General features: G+C 38.7%; 1 protein-coding gene across 1 annotated transcript in view; it reads left to right on the top strand.

Annotated features, from left to right (window-relative positions):
- Window positions 1–1,740: 1,740 nt before the first annotated feature.
- Window positions 1,741–20,188, top strand: part of RMND1 (required for meiotic nuclear division 1 homolog (S. cerevisiae)) — a 19,427-nt gene continuing 979 nt past the window's right edge. The window contains exons 1-9 of the mRNA XM_010286457.1: window positions 1,741–2,254; window positions 6,956–7,064; window positions 10,020–10,095; window positions 10,443–10,482; window positions 13,993–14,093; window positions 15,350–15,456; window positions 17,571–17,635; window positions 18,527–18,603; window positions 19,706–19,826. Coding sequence (XP_010284759.1) covers window positions 1,751–2,254; window positions 6,956–7,064; window positions 10,020–10,095; window positions 10,443–10,482; window positions 13,993–14,093; window positions 15,350–15,456; window positions 17,571–17,635; window positions 18,527–18,603; window positions 19,706–19,826 — 1,200 coding nt within the window. The 5' untranslated portion in view covers window positions 1,741–1,750. The remainder of the gene's footprint in view (window positions 2,255–6,955; window positions 7,065–10,019; window positions 10,096–10,442; window positions 10,483–13,992; window positions 14,094–15,349; window positions 15,457–17,570; window positions 17,636–18,526; window positions 18,604–19,705; window positions 19,827–20,188) is intronic.

The raw sequence follows: 20,188 nt of genomic DNA, 5'->3' as shown, positions 1-20,188 counted from the left end.
TCACGCCGCTTCCGTTCGGCACCTCCTGGCTGGGAGCCTCCGCTGCTGCTGGGGTGGCGTAAGGGCTCCTCGCTGGGATTTATATGGTCGCTGCTTCCCCATAAGCTTCGCTGTAAGCCCGTACAGCTCAGAATCCCCCCCGGGATGGCTGTGGTTCGACAACGAGGTCGTGCTGGCCAGGAAAGGGCGGGTCTGCCCGGCGTTTGTCAGTCCCTGCTAGCGACCCGCCTCTGCCGGAGGCTGCTCCCCTTGTCCTGGCTCTCAGCCCCCTTGGGTTGCAGTTGCTGAGTTTTTCAGGTCTCTTTGGGTATCCAGAGATAACAGGCCTTTAAAAAAGGTCAGTGTGCCTTGTCCTGAGCAGAGCCTTCTGGATCACTTGTTAAATACACGACAAGTTTCAAATGAAAGTAAGAATTAGTTAATTCTAATCAGTATGCAAATAACAGGCTTACAAATTGGGCAAAAAAGCTACAAGGGAAAAGCGTGTAAAATTATGTCCGATATCAATTACTTATTCTGTGGCAGCCTAAAGGTGTTTTATGTCCTTTTTTTTTTTTTTTTTGTAGCATTGTATGCCTCTCTCACCAGAATTAGTGTACTCCCATTAAGTTATGGCAGGGTGAGGTTTGGGTTTGTGGTTTGGTTTTTTTTTCAATTTTTTTGCATGTGTTGTGCCAGCATTGGGTATCCCTGTCAGGATGGAGGGCTTGCACCAGTCTGCACACAATGATTTGTTCTCACAAGAAAATGCTTATTTGAACTGTTATGCTAAATGTGTGGATGTTGTTGAAGATCCTTCTTTACACAGTTTTAAAAAAATATTCTGAAATTGGCAGTTCTCTCAAAGGACACAACTTAATGACTCTTTAATAACTTGCTGAAGATGGATTTTGTGTCACGAGGGAAATATTCCTGGTTAGTAAAGGCAGATGGGGGCAGGGACTTGACGCTGCGATTTTTCAGCAAGTGAAACACACCCACTGAGGTATTCAGTCTACTGTCTGTGAATACTTTTAAAGTTTATTGGATTAGCTCATGCAACGTAGCGCAAATATAATAAGCTTGCTCTTATTCTGGAATAACAGGGTATGGATACTGTCCCTGTTTCATTCAGTACAGGTAGATCTGCCAGCAGGCCTTGCGGCCCCTGCTGCAGCCCTGTGTACTGGCAGGATCAAGACCGTAACCTGATTAACTCAGCTCTCGCCCCAGTCATGGCAGACGAACGGAGCTGGAGCTGTGCTTGGCTGTTTGCGATGCAGCAGTTTCAGCCGATGCTGATTGGTGTGTGTATTCCTTGGGTGACTTTCCCAAACAAGCACATAGTAATCTAATTGTTGTTTTTATTATATATAAAATAATGATTCATGGAGTCTGATGTCCTCTTTAAGGTGTGTGCTTGCCCGTGAGTAATTTCGTCAGTGGGGTTAACTGAGAGCGCAGACTGCTACACAGAATGAGCAACAGAGGGAAAAGATGCCTGCTTACATATTGACATAGCAGCCAATTCTGCTTTTTCACTGTGAGTTGCAAGCATACAGCTCAATAATGTGTTTTGATCTTAATTAGAGTATCTCCACAGCACTGAAAAAAAAGCTGCTTAATCCCACCAATGTTTATGTGTTTAGGACTAGTAACACATGCAAAAGGAGTATGGGTCGCCTTTTAGATAAGGGGGAAATAATACTATTTGTTTCCAAAAGGTTGATGGATGATTTTGTTTGTTTTAAATACAGTTCTGAGGGAAGCAATGAGACTGAAACTTCTGCACCTTTGGACTAGATCTTTCCACGCTTTAACAACAATATGCCGATGCCAAAGCTTTAATAAAACTGGATGTCCACTATTACAGCAGGATAATGAAGTTGACAGAACCGCTCACAGAACAACGAAATCTTGGAATTTGTATGATTTGAAAACTGCTTCCCCTTGTTTAACAAGTCGTTGTGTGCAAGTCAAGAATTGGCAATTGCTCCAAGGAAATGTATTGGCTTTGGGAAAAAATGTTTATTATCAGAGTGGGGAGGTTTTTTTTCCATCCTGGAAATATTTTGGTGTGGCGATGACGGAAAACTACAAGCTCAATACAGAGTGTATTAAAAAGCTTTGGAACATATCATCACAATTTTACTCGGTTGTTTCAGCTGGTAAAATTATTCCAAAACACAGTAACCAGCCAGTGAAGAGGCCACCAAAGGCACCAAGGACCAAGCAGCCATCCAGAACTAACCAGCCACTACTGTCAGATATGGAGGTAAAGTATAAAATTTACAGTTGGTATAACATTAAGGGAACTTCATCAATTTAATTCAGATTCAGATTTGGGTTTAGACTAACGTTTTAATGAAATTAACATGTTTATTTGTTGAGGAGGATTTCATTATTTAGCCTAGTGTTGGAACTCTGCAAACAGAAACAAGCTTGATAGAAACTAGTGTGTCTGGTATTCTGAAGATAAAATGATGATTTACTAGCAATGTCTAAACAAAGTGGAGGGAAGGTAAGTGGTCATTAAAGCAGAAAGAGGAAATCCATTACAAATAATTTTAACCAGTGCTCTCAAATCACATTCAATATTGAGAAACAAAGTCTGACTTTCAGAATAATTTAACTTTCCCTAGATATCCTTACTTGTCCAATTCTACCCAGTTTTAAGGCTTCACTCAGACAGAAATCAAGATGAAAGTAAATAGTATAAAGTTTATATTCAGATTAAGTTTCAGATGGGAAACTGAGGTGCACTCGTAGCCTGTGTTGCTTGAGGAAGATTATTCCATATGTAGAAATAGCACCTTGATCTTCAGACTCCTAGATCTGCAGAGTAAATGCAGCAACAAACTATTTTGGTTAAAGTGAGGTATGATTAAGTGGAACAGTGCCTACTTGTGGCTGTTTCTCTTTAAGATGGTTCTTTGCAAGCCTCAATACTAGCCAAGGCAGACCTCAAGCATACTGTAATATAAGATCTCCACGGAAGATCCTGGTGTCAGAAGTGTTACTGTTCTCAAGCTACAACAACTGAGTTCCAGAGTATTGTTAATAAAATAGTATTATAGATGAGACTGAAACAAATATTGTGCTTTCAGAAATAGCTTCCACATTGCAAAATATGGCTATGATATGACCTACTGAATGTGAGCAAAGAACCTGAAGTTGTAATGCTTGCCTTCTGGTCATCTAAGCCTCCATTTAATATTTTGTATGATGAGCAGGAGTATGCTTTAACGTAACGTAATGACTCCATTATAGACAAGTTCGTTCCCACTCATATTTTCCCATTGCTTTGAAAAAGAAAGTGAAGACTATTAGTCCTGGAACACCATGTAATCTTTCAAGCTTGTTATTCATGCTATGACATTACATTCAGAGGTTGCTTCTTTTTGTTGTTGGGTGAAGTGATTTTTTTTTTTTTTTTTTTAGATTCTTGAGGCTTTTAAATGACAGCATAGAATGCAAACAGTTTCTTTGTTTGACATTTTCGTATGTATGTATGCAAGTAATAGGCACTGCTATTTTTCCATTGGTAAGAAATGGAGAAAATCCTGCCTGATATACTGAAATAATACGCTTTCTGAGGAAGCTTCCACATGGCAAAATGCTGTGCCAGAAATCACATAAAGTCAGACCTAACAAAAACTTCTGCTATTTTTGAATAAACCCCATGCAGTTTGGTCAGATATATAGCTGCAGCTACAGCAGTATGGAGAGGCTGTTGCCTTGACTGCAGGCTGACAGTATTTTGGGATAAGCTTTTTTTTTTAACCTGTTTGTGTATTTCCTTATAGATATGTAGTACAGAGAAATAACTTAAAGACGTGGCTGATTTATGCAAGATGACTAGTAGAAGTAGAGCAAATGGAGAACTCTTGAGGGTTTTCTCAGCATGCCATTGGTTTTCCCTAAATCCTGGTGTCGTGAAAAAACTGACCTTGCCTTCTTGTTTGTGGGTGGAGGTCACCAAGAACCCTCCAGTAACACAGCAGGTTCTATTGCCCAGGCAGTTACGCAGGGGCAGGCTGCTGCCTCTTCTCCGTCCCTATCTGCCCCTTGTGACACTAGCTCTAGGCCCACTCCTAAGGTTATCATGAAGAACCTGGAGGATCTCTGGTGTTCTCTGTCTGGAAGGGCCTGACAGTTGCCACCTTTGTTTTGCAGAACAGTCCATGGATGATGTCCTTCCCACCTCTCCTAAGCACTGGTCTTCTTGTGTGTTTACAGGCAGAGTGCTGAGCACCAGCAGTGATAAAGGGTTGTAGGACCAGTTTTTCAGGGTAGATGGAGGAGTTACTTGAAAGCGCTTAACTGGCTTAGTGACTAAGTCACTACTCAGTTTAGTTAATCTCGTAAAGTCAAGTCTTCTGGGTTGCTTTTTAAATACAGGACAAATTTTAAATGAAAATAAGAATTAGTTTATTCTAATCAGTATGCAAATAACAGGCTTACAAATTGGGCAAAAAGCTACAAGTCAAGAGCATATAAAATTGTGCCCAATATCAATGACTTACACTGTGGCAGCATGAAAAGCCACTGAGCTAATTTTAATGCTATAGCCACATAGCCTAGAAAAAGCTTGAAAATCAAGTAAAGATGTAGTATTTACTATCCTTAAGGTAAAGACTGATTCCTATGGTGATGTGAGGATTTAGGTTCATCCTACAAGTTTTCTTTCTTAAAAATTTTTGTATACTTAAAAGCAGAAGGGATCGGCTAAGGAGAATTATGGTTCCATGAGCCTGTGCAGTTGTTGGGGGCATGATGATATGGAAAAGGGCTTGTTAAGGTACTTAGGATGGCTGCTCGGATGGTTGTTGTGCTCTGAATAGAATTTCAATGAAGGCCCAGCTGTAGGCAGAGAGGAGGGAGGTGAGTAACTGGAGTTTCTTTCTAGCACCAGTACAGATATTGTATTCTGTTGTTTTGAAGTTTGCAGGTGAAAGCGACATAGTAGAAAGCATGGGATTAAGGTCGACCGGCCAGTTAACACATCTATTTTAGGATTAGCTGCATCACTCATTAGAGTACAGATTTTTTGGCTATATTTCCAACTATCATGGGACCGTAGACATCTAGAGAGCCTGTGAACACATATATTTTAGGTGTCTTGGTCTCAAATTACACCCAATCTGAATGTTCCACATCAAACAAGATTTTAATGAAGATTTAAGTGAAACAGTGCATTGTAAGAAAACAAACTAGTGCATATCCAAAGTACTATTTCAGGCATGTAGTCTTACCAGCAAACTTCTGGTGTAAAGTCTTTACGTTGCAACTAAAATTGCAGCAAAAAGACAGAAAGTCTGTCCTGTAGTGCATCTGTCTTTAAATGAACAATAGCACAAGTCATAAACTGTGGGAAGCATAGAGCAGGATAGAGATTTTCAGATTATAGACTAGCTAGAAGAGTTTGCTCCCTTAACTCTTGACAGAAGAGTTTTGTGGCAGAGTATGTGTACTTCTAATAACCAGAGCTTTCTGGAAGAATCTGAAATATATAATTTGCACTGGCAGTTTAGAGATTGAGAATGGATTTATACAGATGAAATTGTGATAATGCAACTTTTCAAAGGTACTGCAATGAGGGGACTGAAAACACAATTCTGTTCCATAGTCATGGAAATAAACCTACAAAATTGCTCACTGAACATTGTAATTACTTTTAAAGTTTATTTTCTGCTAGTGATCACTGAATTAAGATGATGTGTAAGCAAAGCTTTGGAAATGATAACAGAATGTTAACATTAAAAAAGTAAAGAAGGTTTAAATGTGTGGCCGTGATTCTGATGGCTGGTAACAGGCCCCCCAAGGAGTAGAACACCTTTTTAAGCATTGCTGTTTGATAGTGTATGAATGCTGCAAGAATGTAATTTGGATTTTAAGTTGAAGTGTATTGTGGGTATAAATGCTTGCAGATGAGTACAGTTCTTTTGTTCATTTGTTGTTAGTTACATCCTCATTTGTATTAGTTACAAAAAGCTGGAAAGTGACTGATCCACAATGAGACATGTTGCTTTCTGGATATCTTCCACTACATTGTACTGAAAAACATTATCATGGGACATACATGGTATCAGAACAAAGAAATCCACTTAAAATGAGTAGTAGAATTCATAAATTGGTTTATTGTGCCTTGTTTGATTAATCAAGAAAATCTTTACACAGATTTCTTTGCCATGCGTGAGTCAGTCTCATTGCAAGTCAGTACGATTTTTCCAGTCATTTGTTTCAATTTGGCATTTTAGTTATTTACGACTGTGGAATATCGAGACAAGCTCTGGCTGTTGTATACTGTTCGACTGTGGTGTCAGTAGAGACCGTGGTGGTAGTGCCAGATTCAGCTCGAGGGGACGCTGCAGATCTGCGGCACCTACAACTGGCCTGAAGAGCTGTGGCTTTCTGTGCCACAGTGGCTCATACCCTGGGGGTTACCTGGGCAGTGGGTTACCTGGGCAGTGAGCTTTCTGCTTGGAGGAACATGATGTTTGCCATTGGAGCTTCTGTTTGATAAGCAGGCTGGCGCAGTTGAATTCCATTTCTCTTTAAAGTATAGATCTTAAAGCTGATATTGGGAGTGTCTTGCTTTTTATTTCGGTGGTCAGCCGAGCATGTCATAAGCTGTAGGATGGGAGAGCAGTAGCAAGTGTAGCTCTACTGTTAAAGTATTTGATTGGCATTCAGGGAAGAAGGGATCATGTTTTGGCTCTATCACAGAGTTTTGTGGTGCGACTTACTCAGGTCACCTGGTTTGATCTCAGTCTGTGATTTGCTTTCCCACTCAGAGGGAGCAAGTAATCTTGTGAGTGTTTGTATACCAGGTGGACAGCATGGCAATGATATTGTGGAAAAGAGTGAATAAAGGAAAAATGTCACTCTCATGATAAATTTGAGGCAAACGATTTTGTTATGAACATCTTGCTTTAGCCTTTCCCTAACTCAAATCTTTATTCCTTTGGCACAGAATCTGATGCAGTGCACAGCCTTTGCAACAGCAGATGAGTATCATCTTGGTAATCTGTGTCATGACCTGACTTCACATGGATATGTTGAAATAACAAGTTTGCCTAGAGGTAGATTTTTGAAACGTATTAAAAGCTATGTTACACCTTGGGAAATTAAATATGGGTGAGGTATATGTTTTTTTTTTTTTATAACTCGTGTATTCTTATTCTGGTGTAATACCCTAGAATAAATCATACTCCCTATAAAAATATTGCTTTGCTTAAAAAAAACACAACTCAACCTTTCAAAATAGCAATATAACTAGCACTTGCTGTTACCTCATGATAATTTTTTTCCCCCACAATTACGATTACACTAAAAGTATTGAAAAATTAGATGCATGCAAGAAAAATAAATTTGGAAATTTTCTGATACAAAGAATTTCCATAGAAATTTGCTAACTGAAAAAATTCTGAAAGTTGTCTTTATTTTAATTAATCTTTCAGTAAGGTCATACCATAGTGGTTCAGCTGTCAAAAAATTTTGTAATTTGAAGTCTTGCATCTTCTTTCCATACCTACACTTCTATTAATGTAAAACACTGAGGGTTGGAGGGGAAAGCATGCAAGAGAGAATCTAGCTGACTCAGTGAAATGAAAAATATCTGCACATAAATGCTTAGTTCTAGTAAAGAGAATGCATTTGGTACTTTTTTTTTTTTTAATTGGGCCAAATATATCCTAGCAATTGTTGAATGCTTCACTTAGACTTCAGCAAAATACTTTGTATGGAAACCAGAATCAATTATCTCTTAAGATTTGGGAAAGTATGGCTTGGAAATAGCTGAAATATACTACAAGAGAAAAACAAATGGAGCTTTTTATAGCTGAAGGAACCTTATGCCCTAGAACAGCTGTGATTTTCATATGTTGGCAGTAGTATGCTTTTTTTTTTTTCTTTGAAGGAACAGATTATATGAAGCTAAGAGAATGACAGATAGTGTTTATGGGCATTTCAGTAGAGGTTATCAAATATCTGGCTGCCTCTCAAACACTTAATAATCCAAGTGCAGTAATACTCTGGTGGGTCTCTTCTAAACACAAGTTTTGCTAATGATCGTGTTGCACAGAATGACAAACATGGAAAGACAAGGTGCTGTAGAGTATAGGCTTCGTGTTCCTTTGTAGTTTCTTTGTATTAAAACCAGCACAGGTTTCACAGCTTCATGATAGAAACTTTGTACAATCCCCAGCATAACTGTGAATTATTGCAGGGTAAGTGTTGCTGTTGCTGGTACTTTACCCTGGGAGCGTGGGTTTTGCCAGTTCTTTCATTTCTTCATGGTGTGTTTTTGACTCCTCACAATAGATACTCTGTTTATCAAAAATTTGGAGGAAGTCATGATGAAAGGATGTTGGATTGTGCCAGCAGATCTGATGTTTTGTGGTGGTTGGCTTGTGCATGTAGCAGTGGTTGGTTACCAACTCAAACATTGAATCTTTGAAAATCGAAAAATATTAGCACATAGAAATCTAAATCAGCAATTATAGTGTGGATTTGTTGCTTTGTAGTGTTCTCCTAAGCATTACTCTTGTTTTCAATCTCTTTAAAAACATTTTAGAGGCAGATCCCGTACCTCCACTTACAATGGACCAAATTGTCTTCAATTGTGCATGTTTTGGCTGGAGTGGATAAATAAAGATAAGGGTGATACTTGAAAAGGCAAATGAGAAAATGCAGACAAATGTTTCCTCTATGGTAAATTCAGACTTCACACCCAAAACTTGCTGTAGCGATTCATCAAATCATGTGCTTCTGAATTGGAATAGCAAATGAAAGATAAGTCTTTCAAAGAGTTAGTACAGACCAACTGTGGTCTCAACTCAGGTATTAGCAAAAGTGTATCTTGGTCATTTCACTCTGCTGCCTTAGTCTACCTGGCCTCTGTGGCTTGAGCAGTAAAGCAGAGAGTGGAATTCGTACACAGGTGGAATTTGATGCCTTGTCGCTTGGCTTGTGATCTTTCTGCAAAGGGGTTGAACTTTTTAAGGCTTAGGTGTTATGTTAGGCCCTGCAAATTTCTCTTTCTGGAGTCTCACTTTATAATAGAAGTAGGGGGTTTGCTGGTCTAGCTTCCAGTAGTTCTGCAACAAAATGACTCATGCTGGAAAGTAACCTCCTTCGTGTCAAAACCACATCAGGCCTTCTCAAACTTTATCTATATTAGTGAGTAGTGCAGTGGAGCAGATCTGTATGGGGAAAAACCAAAACCCTGTTTTGAGAACCCAGCATCCGCATCTTTTAAGTTTTGGGGCATTCTACTTAACATTAGCTCAAGTCCAGTCCTTTGTAACAAATGTCCTGCAGGTGGTTGGGAGTACCATAGGTGCATTTTTTGGAGCTCCTCTTCCATAGTATGCTAATGCAAAAAAAAAAAAAAAAAGAAAAAAAAAAAAATCCATTTTGTGTACTCTGACACCGTTCTGCAGTGTACACCAGAAGTGCGGTAAATGAGGGTGGCTGGAACATTTGTTTCAAAGGCACCCTTCTGATCCGAAGGAGAATGCAGATGTACCCTCTCCTGTCTTGGGTGTACACTCTGTCAAGTTTCTGACTATCAAAGCAAAGTCAGCAAAATTTGAGTGCAGATTAGTCCCTTGCTGTATAGAAAAAAGAAAGATCTTCTAGGCAAGCAGATTTAAAGGGTAATTTCTCTGCAACTGTGGGTGAACTTCCATTGTTCCCTCACATTGCCCGTCCACTTCTGTATTCTGTTTCTGGTTATTTACTATGCCCTGCATCAGCTTTCCCTTAAGTCTTTTGTTATTCAAAACTGTTACATTTCATTAACTGAAGATTCTAGTGAGGTTCAACATAGAGTCTGAGTCTGTCTAGAGTGTGATGCTTCAGAGAATCAGTGTAGTCTGATATTGTGGTTGTTTCCTGGCATTTCCATCAGAAAAATTAAATACAGGACTGACTGATGTGTTAGCATGTAACTGTTAAACTGGAATTCTATGCTTACAGCTATCATGTTTAGAAGTTTGAATAATTCTTCAATTTTTTAATTTCTTTCAAACTAGATGCTGCAAACGTTTTGGTGATTGGTACTGAGAAGTCTGCAAAAGAAGATGATCCTGGCATGATTTTTTTCTTCAGGTAAGTTATAAAACATGCGCCAAACATTATTTTATTAAAAGCAATGGTGTGAAAGAAGTAGTGCAGCTTGCTAAATCATTGCATCATAACACCTCATGAAACTCAAGGAATAACTGTCAAATCAGAACAATTAAAAAAAAATCAGAATTATTTAAATGGTTAAAAAATAACTTATCTTCTCTTTTTAATTAAAGTATGGTTAAAAAGCAAGTATTACGTAGGTTCTTGAAGATGGTATTAAGTTTCTTGATTCACAGTGACAAAAATTGCCACTGTACAATTTGAGTATTGCATCGAAATACATTCGAAACAGTATAATTACACTTGATTTCTCCTTGAATTCACAGGGAAGGGGCTGTTGTGTTTTGGAATGTGGAAGAGAAAAGTGTAAGTAAAGCGAAACTGTTTGTTAAAATGTTGTAAACGGATGTTTTGTCAATCCCACAAAGCCCAGCATGCTTGGGCTTTGTTTGGGAGCTTGGATCTCTCCATGAAGGAGAAGGACGGATTCTTCTGATGAGGCAGGTGCTTGCCTGCTGCTGCTCTCCAGTGTGTGGGTTGCAGATGCATCACCTTTGAAACTTGACTTTCTGCACAAAATGAGCAAATACATGTGTAACATACAAAGTGGATAACATTTTCTACTTAAGGCCAAAATTCTGAAACATTAATCTAGTAAGACTGACAAAAAGAAAATTCTTGCAGCAATACATACTGAAGTAGTAGATCAGAAAAATCGACCTGCGAATGGTTGTTTGAAAGGCACTAATGTAATAGAAAAGGTGTTAGAAGAAAAGGATCATTCTAGAGCCATTTAAGTCAAAACTATTCAAAACTTACTTTTGGATAACTTTGAAAGAGATAAAATTGGTAAGCAATTTTTTAATACTCTTTTGTGTTTCTAACTGTTAGCAGTTTTTGAAGGAATATTTTTCTTGGTATTATTGTTAAAATATGTTGATATTGAAATGACATACCCCTTATGATAATTTGGTGCTCTTTGCTGACCAAGAGGGGTATGCCACAGGCATATCTATTTTTATGAATATGTTTATAGTTATTTTAATTTTTAATATATTTATTTTTATTGCTGTGCTAAATAAAACTGGATTCTACATGCAAAGGGAAAAAGTATCTATATTACCTGTAGGCAGAGTATGTGAAATCGCGGTGTATTAAATAGATCATACTGAGACATACAGAAGTTCACAGGAGGATTTTCATTAAGGTAAATGAAAAGACAGAGCAGTTATTTCCAGATGTGAACATTTTCTGGATTCGAGTTCACTTTTTCTGTTTCGGACCTGAAATGTTCCTGATTCCCTGCCTGTTTTGCGGGGTTTCAGTATATCAGCTGGCCTACAAAAAGATACTAGTTCTCCCTTCAAACCTTGCCTGTAGCACACTTGGGATGCTATGGCTGTAACTACGCTACTGATTCACAGGTATTACAGAAGACTAGCTGACTAATAGTTGATAATATAATAACTAATATAGTTGATTTTATGAGTACTGGAGTACTCTGAAAAATCTTGTTTTGTTGTACATGCTTAAGTACCGTTGAAGATTTGATATCACATTTTTCTTGTCAGCATTAGTAACTTTATTTGGTCCTTTGCTATCTTTATTTATAAAAGAAGAGAAAAACTGCCTCTTTCTGCTTATTGAAATCATAGTCAAAGTTTTAACTTCCAAGCAACTTGCTCAAATAGAGGAGGTATTTTTATGCACATGTTTTAATAAACTGAAACACACACAAAAAAAACCCAGCCAGACTGGTCTGTAGAACAGAAACTGAAAGTAATTCAGTAAAACAGAATGTAGAGAATCTCTGTGAATGGACAAAAGTGCTTTTTAAAAGTACTCCAGAAGGACTATTAGGAGAAGAAAAACTACTTTACATTAATGGACACTTAGCAGAAGAAGCAATAACTACAGACTGATCATGAATAGAAATTTAAAATGTAAAATACCGTTTTCAAATACCTGAATAGGGAGGTTGTGTAACAGCTTCCCCACCAAAAATAGCAAGGGCAAAAAGCAAAACTAGTTTTGAGGTGGAGTTTCATCTGCTTTTTTAAAAAGGAAATTGTGTGACGTGAGTGCCTGTAATAGCAAGAGTTTGCATTCAGTGAATCCAGAACATCTCATTAAATGTACTGTGTCACAGGTAGTCCCTTCCGTAAAATTAGGCTGGTCCTAGAAGAATCACATCAGTCAGTGGAAGCCTTTGTATTACTCTGAATAGATAAAAGAAAGCTGCCACTGAATTACAATTTCTCATTTTCCAGAGCAATGGACGAACTTTGGAAGTATGCATATTATAAGACATCAATTTCACAGAATTGGTTGTGGTCTGTAAAGCTGTGTTAAATCTTGCTCTGTGCTGGCCCTGGGAAGCCTGAGCCGGTCGTAGTTCTGGAGGGGACTGTTAGTCTATTATAAACAGCATAATTATTACTGTATTAGCAGTGACTTCACAAAGCCAGCTAGAGCACCTGGATCCAAGTGAACATACTCTTGAAATCTGGCATTCTACATTGTGGATTGGCTATTAACTCTGGCATTGTTTTAGCAAGGTTTGCATTGCTGAACTGTCCCTGGACACAGCATAGCTGGGTGGCCAAGCTCACTGGCCTAACAGCAGATGCTTCCTTCCTTAAAAAATGAAAATAATTTTTCATACCCTTTTTTACCACAATTCTTGGAATATATGGCAGGTACTAGTCATGCTAATATTAAATTCAGGGTTGTGAAACAAGCAGTTGCAGCTGTAGGGCTGGGGGTTTTTTAGTGAAAAATGCTACCATTTCTTATGTAATAGATGGTATCACCAAAGTTCTTGAAAGCCATGAGGAAAGCTAGCACTGCAAAGAAAATCTCTCTTGCAGGTGATCCAACAGATTGTTTTTAGAGTACTTAACCTGGAGAATATGCTTCATGAACAATTTGCTAGCATATAGTTTTGCACTAAAAGATTAACTTATCTATTATTTTGAAGAGAGTGGTTTAAGTATGACTTAATAGAAGATTCATCCCTTTAAAGAATTCAGGCATCACAAGTGTATTGTGGTGGATTTTTTTTGTTTTATTGGCTGTTGTGTAGCTAAATGCCTTTTAAAAACCTCTAGGTGAGTGCTCTTTTTAGTTCAGAATTTGTTCTAACTGCAGAATTATTTTTGAGGGGAGCCTTGTAGCACATAGAAAGGAACAAGGATGAGGGATCCTAAGTCAGATGTCAGAGGAGAAAGTGTTTCGAGAGAAAAGGGCTCTTTCTTCCTGCATCAGGTTTTAGGGTACTTGAGAATAAAATGACAATGAGATTACTTCTGCAAGTAAAATTGCACATTTAACTGTTTAGAGGGTTGAATGTGGGCAGCTGAAACCAATTTTACAGATTTCTGTAGTGGTAAAGGATTTCTGTAATATAACCCAACCTCTGGCAGCTGAAACAAAACTATTGATTTTAGCAGCAAACTAGTAATTTTGGCAGAAACAGACACCCGATGTGCTTACCCTAAAGATTTGTTCCCACACTCAGACATGTGCCAAAATCTTGTACAGTGTATTGTTATAATACTGAATACATCCACATTGTCTTTACTGCTGCTGTGGTTAATCCTTACCTTGTTTTATATATGCAGACATTAAATGACATTTTAGTCTTCACAGATTCCTTGCAGTTGTTCACAGCCACAAATTTTTCCACACAGCTACAGGTAGCTTCAGAAATAAACTGTTAATAATCACTTCATTACTTAGGACACCTATTCATTGTTATTTAAATAACTTCAGCATGAAAGTTGCATTCATCAACCTATTATAGGCTAGATCTTTGTAGAGTGATAGTATGCTGCATGGTAACTGTCCCTATGCGTGCAATTGTCTTTTTCTTAGATGAAGAATGTCATGCAAGTGCTAGAACAGCATGAAATTCAGCCGTATGAAGTTGCACTAGTCCACTGGGAGAATGAAGAGATGAACTATAGAATAGGAGAGTAAGTATCTTCAGGCACTCTTGATATAAACGCTAACAGACATCTAAAACAAATTCAAGCAAAAGCAGCTAGTAGAAATATTCTTCTTACTCTTTTTCAAACAAGTAAAATAAGGAAAGGAGAAAACAGTAAATCTAAACTGACAAATTTTCCTGAACAGCTAAATTTGCAAGTAATGGCCTTTGTGACTTGGTTGTGCACTAGATTTTGTAAATCACGAAGCTCTATGACCACATAAGTGAACGTGTTCTTCAGCAATCTCAAACAGAAACTGTGTAGCTCATAGAAGAAAAATAAATATGCATTATTGAGACAAATCTGAGCTTAGAAAGGATTTTCTGTGTAAGCTTTCCTTAGTACCATCTAGGTTCATATATAAAGATGTAATTCTGCACCTACTTCACTTCCTAGGAAGGTTGTAGCTTGAATACTGTGTAGTGATAAACTTGGCAAGTTGTCTTGCCTTGTTAAATAATGTTTTTTCATCATGGAGAGCAAAGGATCTCTACAGAAATATTTCTTAATGTAAATGATTATAAAAATTATCTGTAATTTTCCAACAGCACCATAAAACAACTCCTAAAACACTATAACGCTAGGAGCTGAGCTAATGAGGTTGAGCGTATTTAAGGTAACCTGATAAAAGGACAGGGGTTTGGTTTTGATTTTTCCTGGCCATTTGAAAACTGTATGTACTATCCAGTTGTGTATTTTGTGATTCCTGACATATTCCCTTGTGTTTATGCAAGTTTCGTAGTGAGATTGACATGATAAATTGAATGACTCTCATGGCCCCTGTTCCTTGCTGCTGGCACTCTAGGCAGTAGAGGTTTCAGGGAAGTTACCAGCATAGCAGGGAGGGAGTGATACTGAGAAAAGTGACAGAAGAAAAGGGAAACAGAAAGATAATATAGGAGATAGAGAGCAGGAGAGAGGCCAGCATCCTGCTTACTCTGAATTATCTGTGTGTATATAGTAATGCTGTAGTTACCATCACCGCTTGCTGCAGTTTCATTTCAACCTAGAAAATTTGGTCATAATATTAGTCTTAGACTGAGGAACTAATTTTCGGTGATTCATTTTGGTTATTGTCAGGTTCAACCTGAGTAAAATGCAACGGTGGGGGCGATATCCATATAGATACGGCATGCTTTATAAAAATAACCAACCAGCCTTTCTTGTATTGTTGATTGTTCTTTAAATGTGCCTTTGCTAGTGGCTTAATCAATGAAGATGCTTCAATCCTGTTTTAACAGAGGTCAGTCAAAGCTTCATAAAGGAGAAATCTTGTTAAATTCTGAGCTGGATAGCGATGAAGTTGTTCTGCAGAAATTTGCCTTTTCAAATGCCCTTTGTCTTTCTGGTGAGTTAATATTGTTTGTACAATCAGCCCATCCTACAGATTTTGTGACGTGTCATTATAAGTGGGACTTGTACAGTGACAGGTTGGAGGAGACTCAGTGTCCTGAGTCTCCTCCAACTGTCACACAGTTTAGATGAACTATGTAAGGATTGATTGTGCTTTAGTGGGAGGATTCATTTTCAAAGCTCTTGCCTCCTTTTCTGCAAATTGGAATTACCTTATTCAATGTAAATCTTCTTAAGGAAGAAACATACGTTAAGACACATACTTTGCAAAAGATGCACATTCTACTGACCATCCTGTTCCCCACCCTTGAGAACTATTCTAGGATAGCAGCGAGCATAGAGTCCAGTATTAGAAACCTGACAGTAATCTTAGGGAATTCATCCTGACATCATTTCCTCTAACAGAAAAAGCTAGATGCCAGCTAAAGAAGGGATTCCCAGCTGGGGAGGTAGACCAGTATCAAAGGTGTGGACCAGAGTCACAGCTAAGATTTTCCAGGCTTATTAGCCCTGGCTGTGTGTCACAGGTGGTATCTCTGTCAGGAGGCAGTGGGAGGCACTGGGAAGGAGTTAGGCTCAGCAGTGGTGCTGCTGCTTGAGGAAATACCCATCTCTGCTGCTTCAGACCTCAAACAAGGTAGGAAGTGAGAGTAGAAGCAAGCAGCAGTAAGACCGTCCTCAAAAAGACCTTTAGAGGAAATCTAGTCTGTCTACCCCTACTGCTTTTAGGGTAAATTGCAGGATTCCTGTAGCACTTGGGGAAGTGCACCTTTAAAGAGAAGGGACATCAAGAAACAGATGCATGTTTTTGAAGTGATACGTCATTTGATCAAGGGGTACAGTATAACTAAATGGTTCTTGACTGTCGAAGGAAGGGCTGTTGAGGAAAACAAAGCCTTTAGTGCTCTATAGTTTTGTTATTCATAAAGCCACTGCATGGAAGAGTGATGCCACATAAAGTGGGGTAAAGGATTTATTCCCAGGAGGTAATTGGTACCAATTTATGTTAGTGTGAGACATGCACCTCATAAAGGAAAACAGTTCAATAACGTTCAATAAAAATAAAGGATGCAAGTCTAGTCTTGAGTCAAATTTATGACACAGCAGAAACCGACCTCTTTCAAATAATCAGTGACAGCTGAAATGCCTATTGGCTTTTTTTCAGGGGCTAAATTAAATGTCATTTAAGTCACTGACTTGGATGAGGCCTCTATTCAAAAGATGAGTGTGAAAAATGCTCAGCATTGGATTTACTATCCGTGTCCTGACTAGATGATACTATCGATTACTACCATGAAAGAGTTCATTTTGACAATTAAATCTTCCCTGATTAATTTTTCTCAGTGAATAGGGTTAATTTTTGATCTGTTACTACTTCATTCTTGTCTGGGAATCTGCGGACTACAGAACAACACCTGCGCTATATCATCTTTCTGTAGAAGCATCTTCCCAGGCTCGAGCTGAGGCATAGTAGAATTTGTGTTGCCATTGCCTATGTTGAACAGCTTCCATAGAAGAGAAGTTGTATCTTTAGTGAATAGTATATTCACCTAGAAACAAAATGGGAGATTGCTTAAGTCTGCATTTAGCTTCAGCAAGTAGAGGCAGCGTGTCTATCCAAGCTAACTCTCCATGGTTTGAGTATGCTGCATCAAATACTGGACAAATGGAGAATGAGCGTTCTACAGGACACTAGAAATGCAGTGGAGACTCTGGAGTGGTACGACATGATGTCAGCCTGACTCCAGCACGGCTCATTTTCTCCAGCCTCCTTGGAATGTAGTTTGCACAGGCTTCATACATACAGTAGAGCACTGAAACACTCAACTTTTGAGCTGAAGCAAAAGCTCTCTAGGATCCGAACTGATCACTGGGAGGAGAGCGCTGCACTCAGGGTGGTTCTGCATGCAGAGCTGTGTCAGTGTCCAACCCATGTTTGTCCGTAGATGTACGAACATGGATTGTACAATACTAATGGTAACTTGCTACAAATAATGTTTGTATGTGTCAACGTGTCTTCAAGCAGCACGTTGGCAGATTTAAAGTTATGATTACTTGAAAGCATATATCTCTCTCATAGTGTTCCGCTCTGTCACCTCTGTGTTGCAGTGAAGCTGGCTATTTGGGAATCATTATTGGATAACTTTGTGGAATCTATCCAGTCAATTCCTGAGGTGAGGTCTTGTTTGTATCTCGCCCCTCCTTTCCTCCTGTGCTTTGCAAAAGATGGGTCCAGATACAGCTAAGGAAATGGAGAGAGCAACTGAATGCTTAACACATTTGATGGTAAAGCCACTGACACAGAGAAGCTCAGAACACCTGCGAAGTGGTGAGACAAGAAATCATCAGCCTTTAAAGGCTTGGGCATGGGGTTCTGCACTGGGATAACATGTCCCGTGTTGTGCCACTGTCACCTGCCACTGTTGAATGTGTATGTGTAACAGGACAAGCAGCACTTAAAAACCTGGCCAAACACAGTGTGTGGCAGCTTGGGCTGAAAGTCATGTGCTTTAACTTCAATATAATGAAGAGTTTGAGTGAATTACTTAAACCACAGTTTTTCATGAGACAAACTATAGAGTCCATCTGACATCATATATAAAGATGAGGTTCGTAGGGTTCAAAAGAGAAATAATAATTTTTATTTTATTTCTTTTAATGAAGGAAATAAATGGTAATACATTGTAGTAAGAAAAAAAAGTCTATAAAAATGCTCTAAGTAGTGGCAAGGTAAACGAACACTGTCATGACTTAAAAATAACAATAGTAGGAAGAAAAAAACAAATGATCTCTTGTTCAGGAAATCATTCATAGAAAACACTCCAGGATTTTGTATTGATACTGATGGCATACTCAGTGATTTATTGAAAAACCTGATGAACGGTTGCATGCTCATACAATGCTAGATAAGCAAGGCACTCAGCAAACAAAACTCAAATGTTAGTAAGAATGATATGCATTCAGATTTTAACTTATATATATACTTCAGCCTGTAGAACTTCAGACTTCTTAACTCCTAGTACATGCTACTTGACCAAAGCAGTGAAAAACTTGTTACTTCACAGATACTGAAGTCACGAAGGAAGGTGAAATTGTCTCATGCAGATGTAATGCAGAAAATTGGAGAACTCTTTGCATTAAGGTAACTTTTTTTGTTTACACCAAGACATTGTATTACACAGAACTTAATTTTTAAGTTACACATGATACAAAGACCAGAATACATGCTAAACGGGGGTGGGGGGGTGGGATTCCTTCAATCTTCTTTTGGCTGGAGACTGTGTGTACTGTTACGTTAGTCAGAGGACCCACTGGCTCACCATCTCACCACTGGCATCTCAACTGTAGACAGGCATTAAGCAGCATACTGTAAATGGCCGAATTCCACACCCTTTTCCCTCCCTGGGTCCAGCAGCACACGTCTTGTAACCAGTAATTATAGTAGACACATGCGAAGGATACCAGGAGGAAGCACAGGCGTAGGTAGAACTGTTAACTATGGCCTAGAGTTAGTAAAACTTTCTCTGAGTTCTGTTCTTCCCATGACTTATTCAGAAACTAATGCTACATTGTAAGAATTGGGGGGGGTCCCTGTCAATTGAAATTTGGCCATTGGGAATACAGAGCATTACACACACTCTTACAAAAAACCAAAACAACTCCAAATCAGTGAAGAAAGAGGTAAATAAAAAAGCAATTCCTATTTTAAAATGAACAATGATGTTTTAAGTGTCCAAAGACTTATGTGAGCAGTAGGTTGAGGGTGGGAGATTTTAGCTCTTAGCTTTTATAATGTCGAGACAGTAGCCTGATTCTGAAAGGTGTGCTATGCTCACACAGCCAGCATGCAGTACCAGTCATGCTTGGCGGTGCTGAGAGAGAAACAAGCTGTCGGGGAGCTCCCCAGTAACGACTTCAGCTTCAGCAAGCTAGCAGCTTAGTCAAGGACTTCCCTGCAGATGCCAAAGTTAAGGAAGGTCACTAGCCGAGGCGGCAACGTTGCTGTAAGGCAAAAGTCATTTATGCTCAAAACTGCTACACAGTATGGTATTCTCAGAAAAGTTGCAGGAGATATGACTGATTTTATGCAATCATTACACTCGTATTTTTATTATGAAAGGAGACTTTCATATTTTACTTAAAATTGTAGGAAAATTTTCCTGTTTCTTTTAACTGCTATGTAAATATTTGCTCCTATATTCACCAAAAGGAAGTTTGAACTACTGTTGTACCCATTCTTTTAGACACCGTATAAATCTAAGTTCAGACCTGCTAATAACACCCGACTTCTACTGGGATAGAGAAAAACTGGAAGAGCTTTATGACAAGACTTGCCAGTTCCTCAACATTAATCGTAGAGTTAAGGTAGGTGTCTTACTGTTATAAGAATTTTCCACACTCAGATCAGCTGTCTTTGGCTCAGCAGGGTTACAGACTGCTCCATGAATATCTGTTTTAATTGTAGAAACTGAACACAGAACAATAGGCTCCTGTACGCTATCCCCTTTTCTACATGTTCGTAACCCACTCGCCTCTTTTACCCAGTTTAGGTTAACAACCCTGCCTCACATGAATGGATTGCATATTTCCTGAGCCACTAAATTAGGCTTTAAATAGTTATAAGAAGAGGAGATTTTATTCTTATTCTGAAACGCAAGAAAACAACTTAAAAAAACTGAGATGTGAAGCAGTCTTCTTATTGACATGATCATTCAGGTCAGTTTGTC

The sequence above is a fragment of the Phaethon lepturus genome, unplaced genomic scaffold, assembly GCF_000687285.1.
Source record: "Phaethon lepturus isolate BGI_N335 unplaced genomic scaffold, ASM68728v1 scaffold22194, whole genome shotgun sequence".
In the NCBI taxonomy this organism is placed as follows: domain Eukaryota; kingdom Metazoa; phylum Chordata; class Aves; order Phaethontiformes; family Phaethontidae; genus Phaethon; species Phaethon lepturus.
The sequence above is the reverse complement of the archived record's forward strand: the minus strand, read 5'-3'. Positions and strand labels throughout refer to the sequence as shown.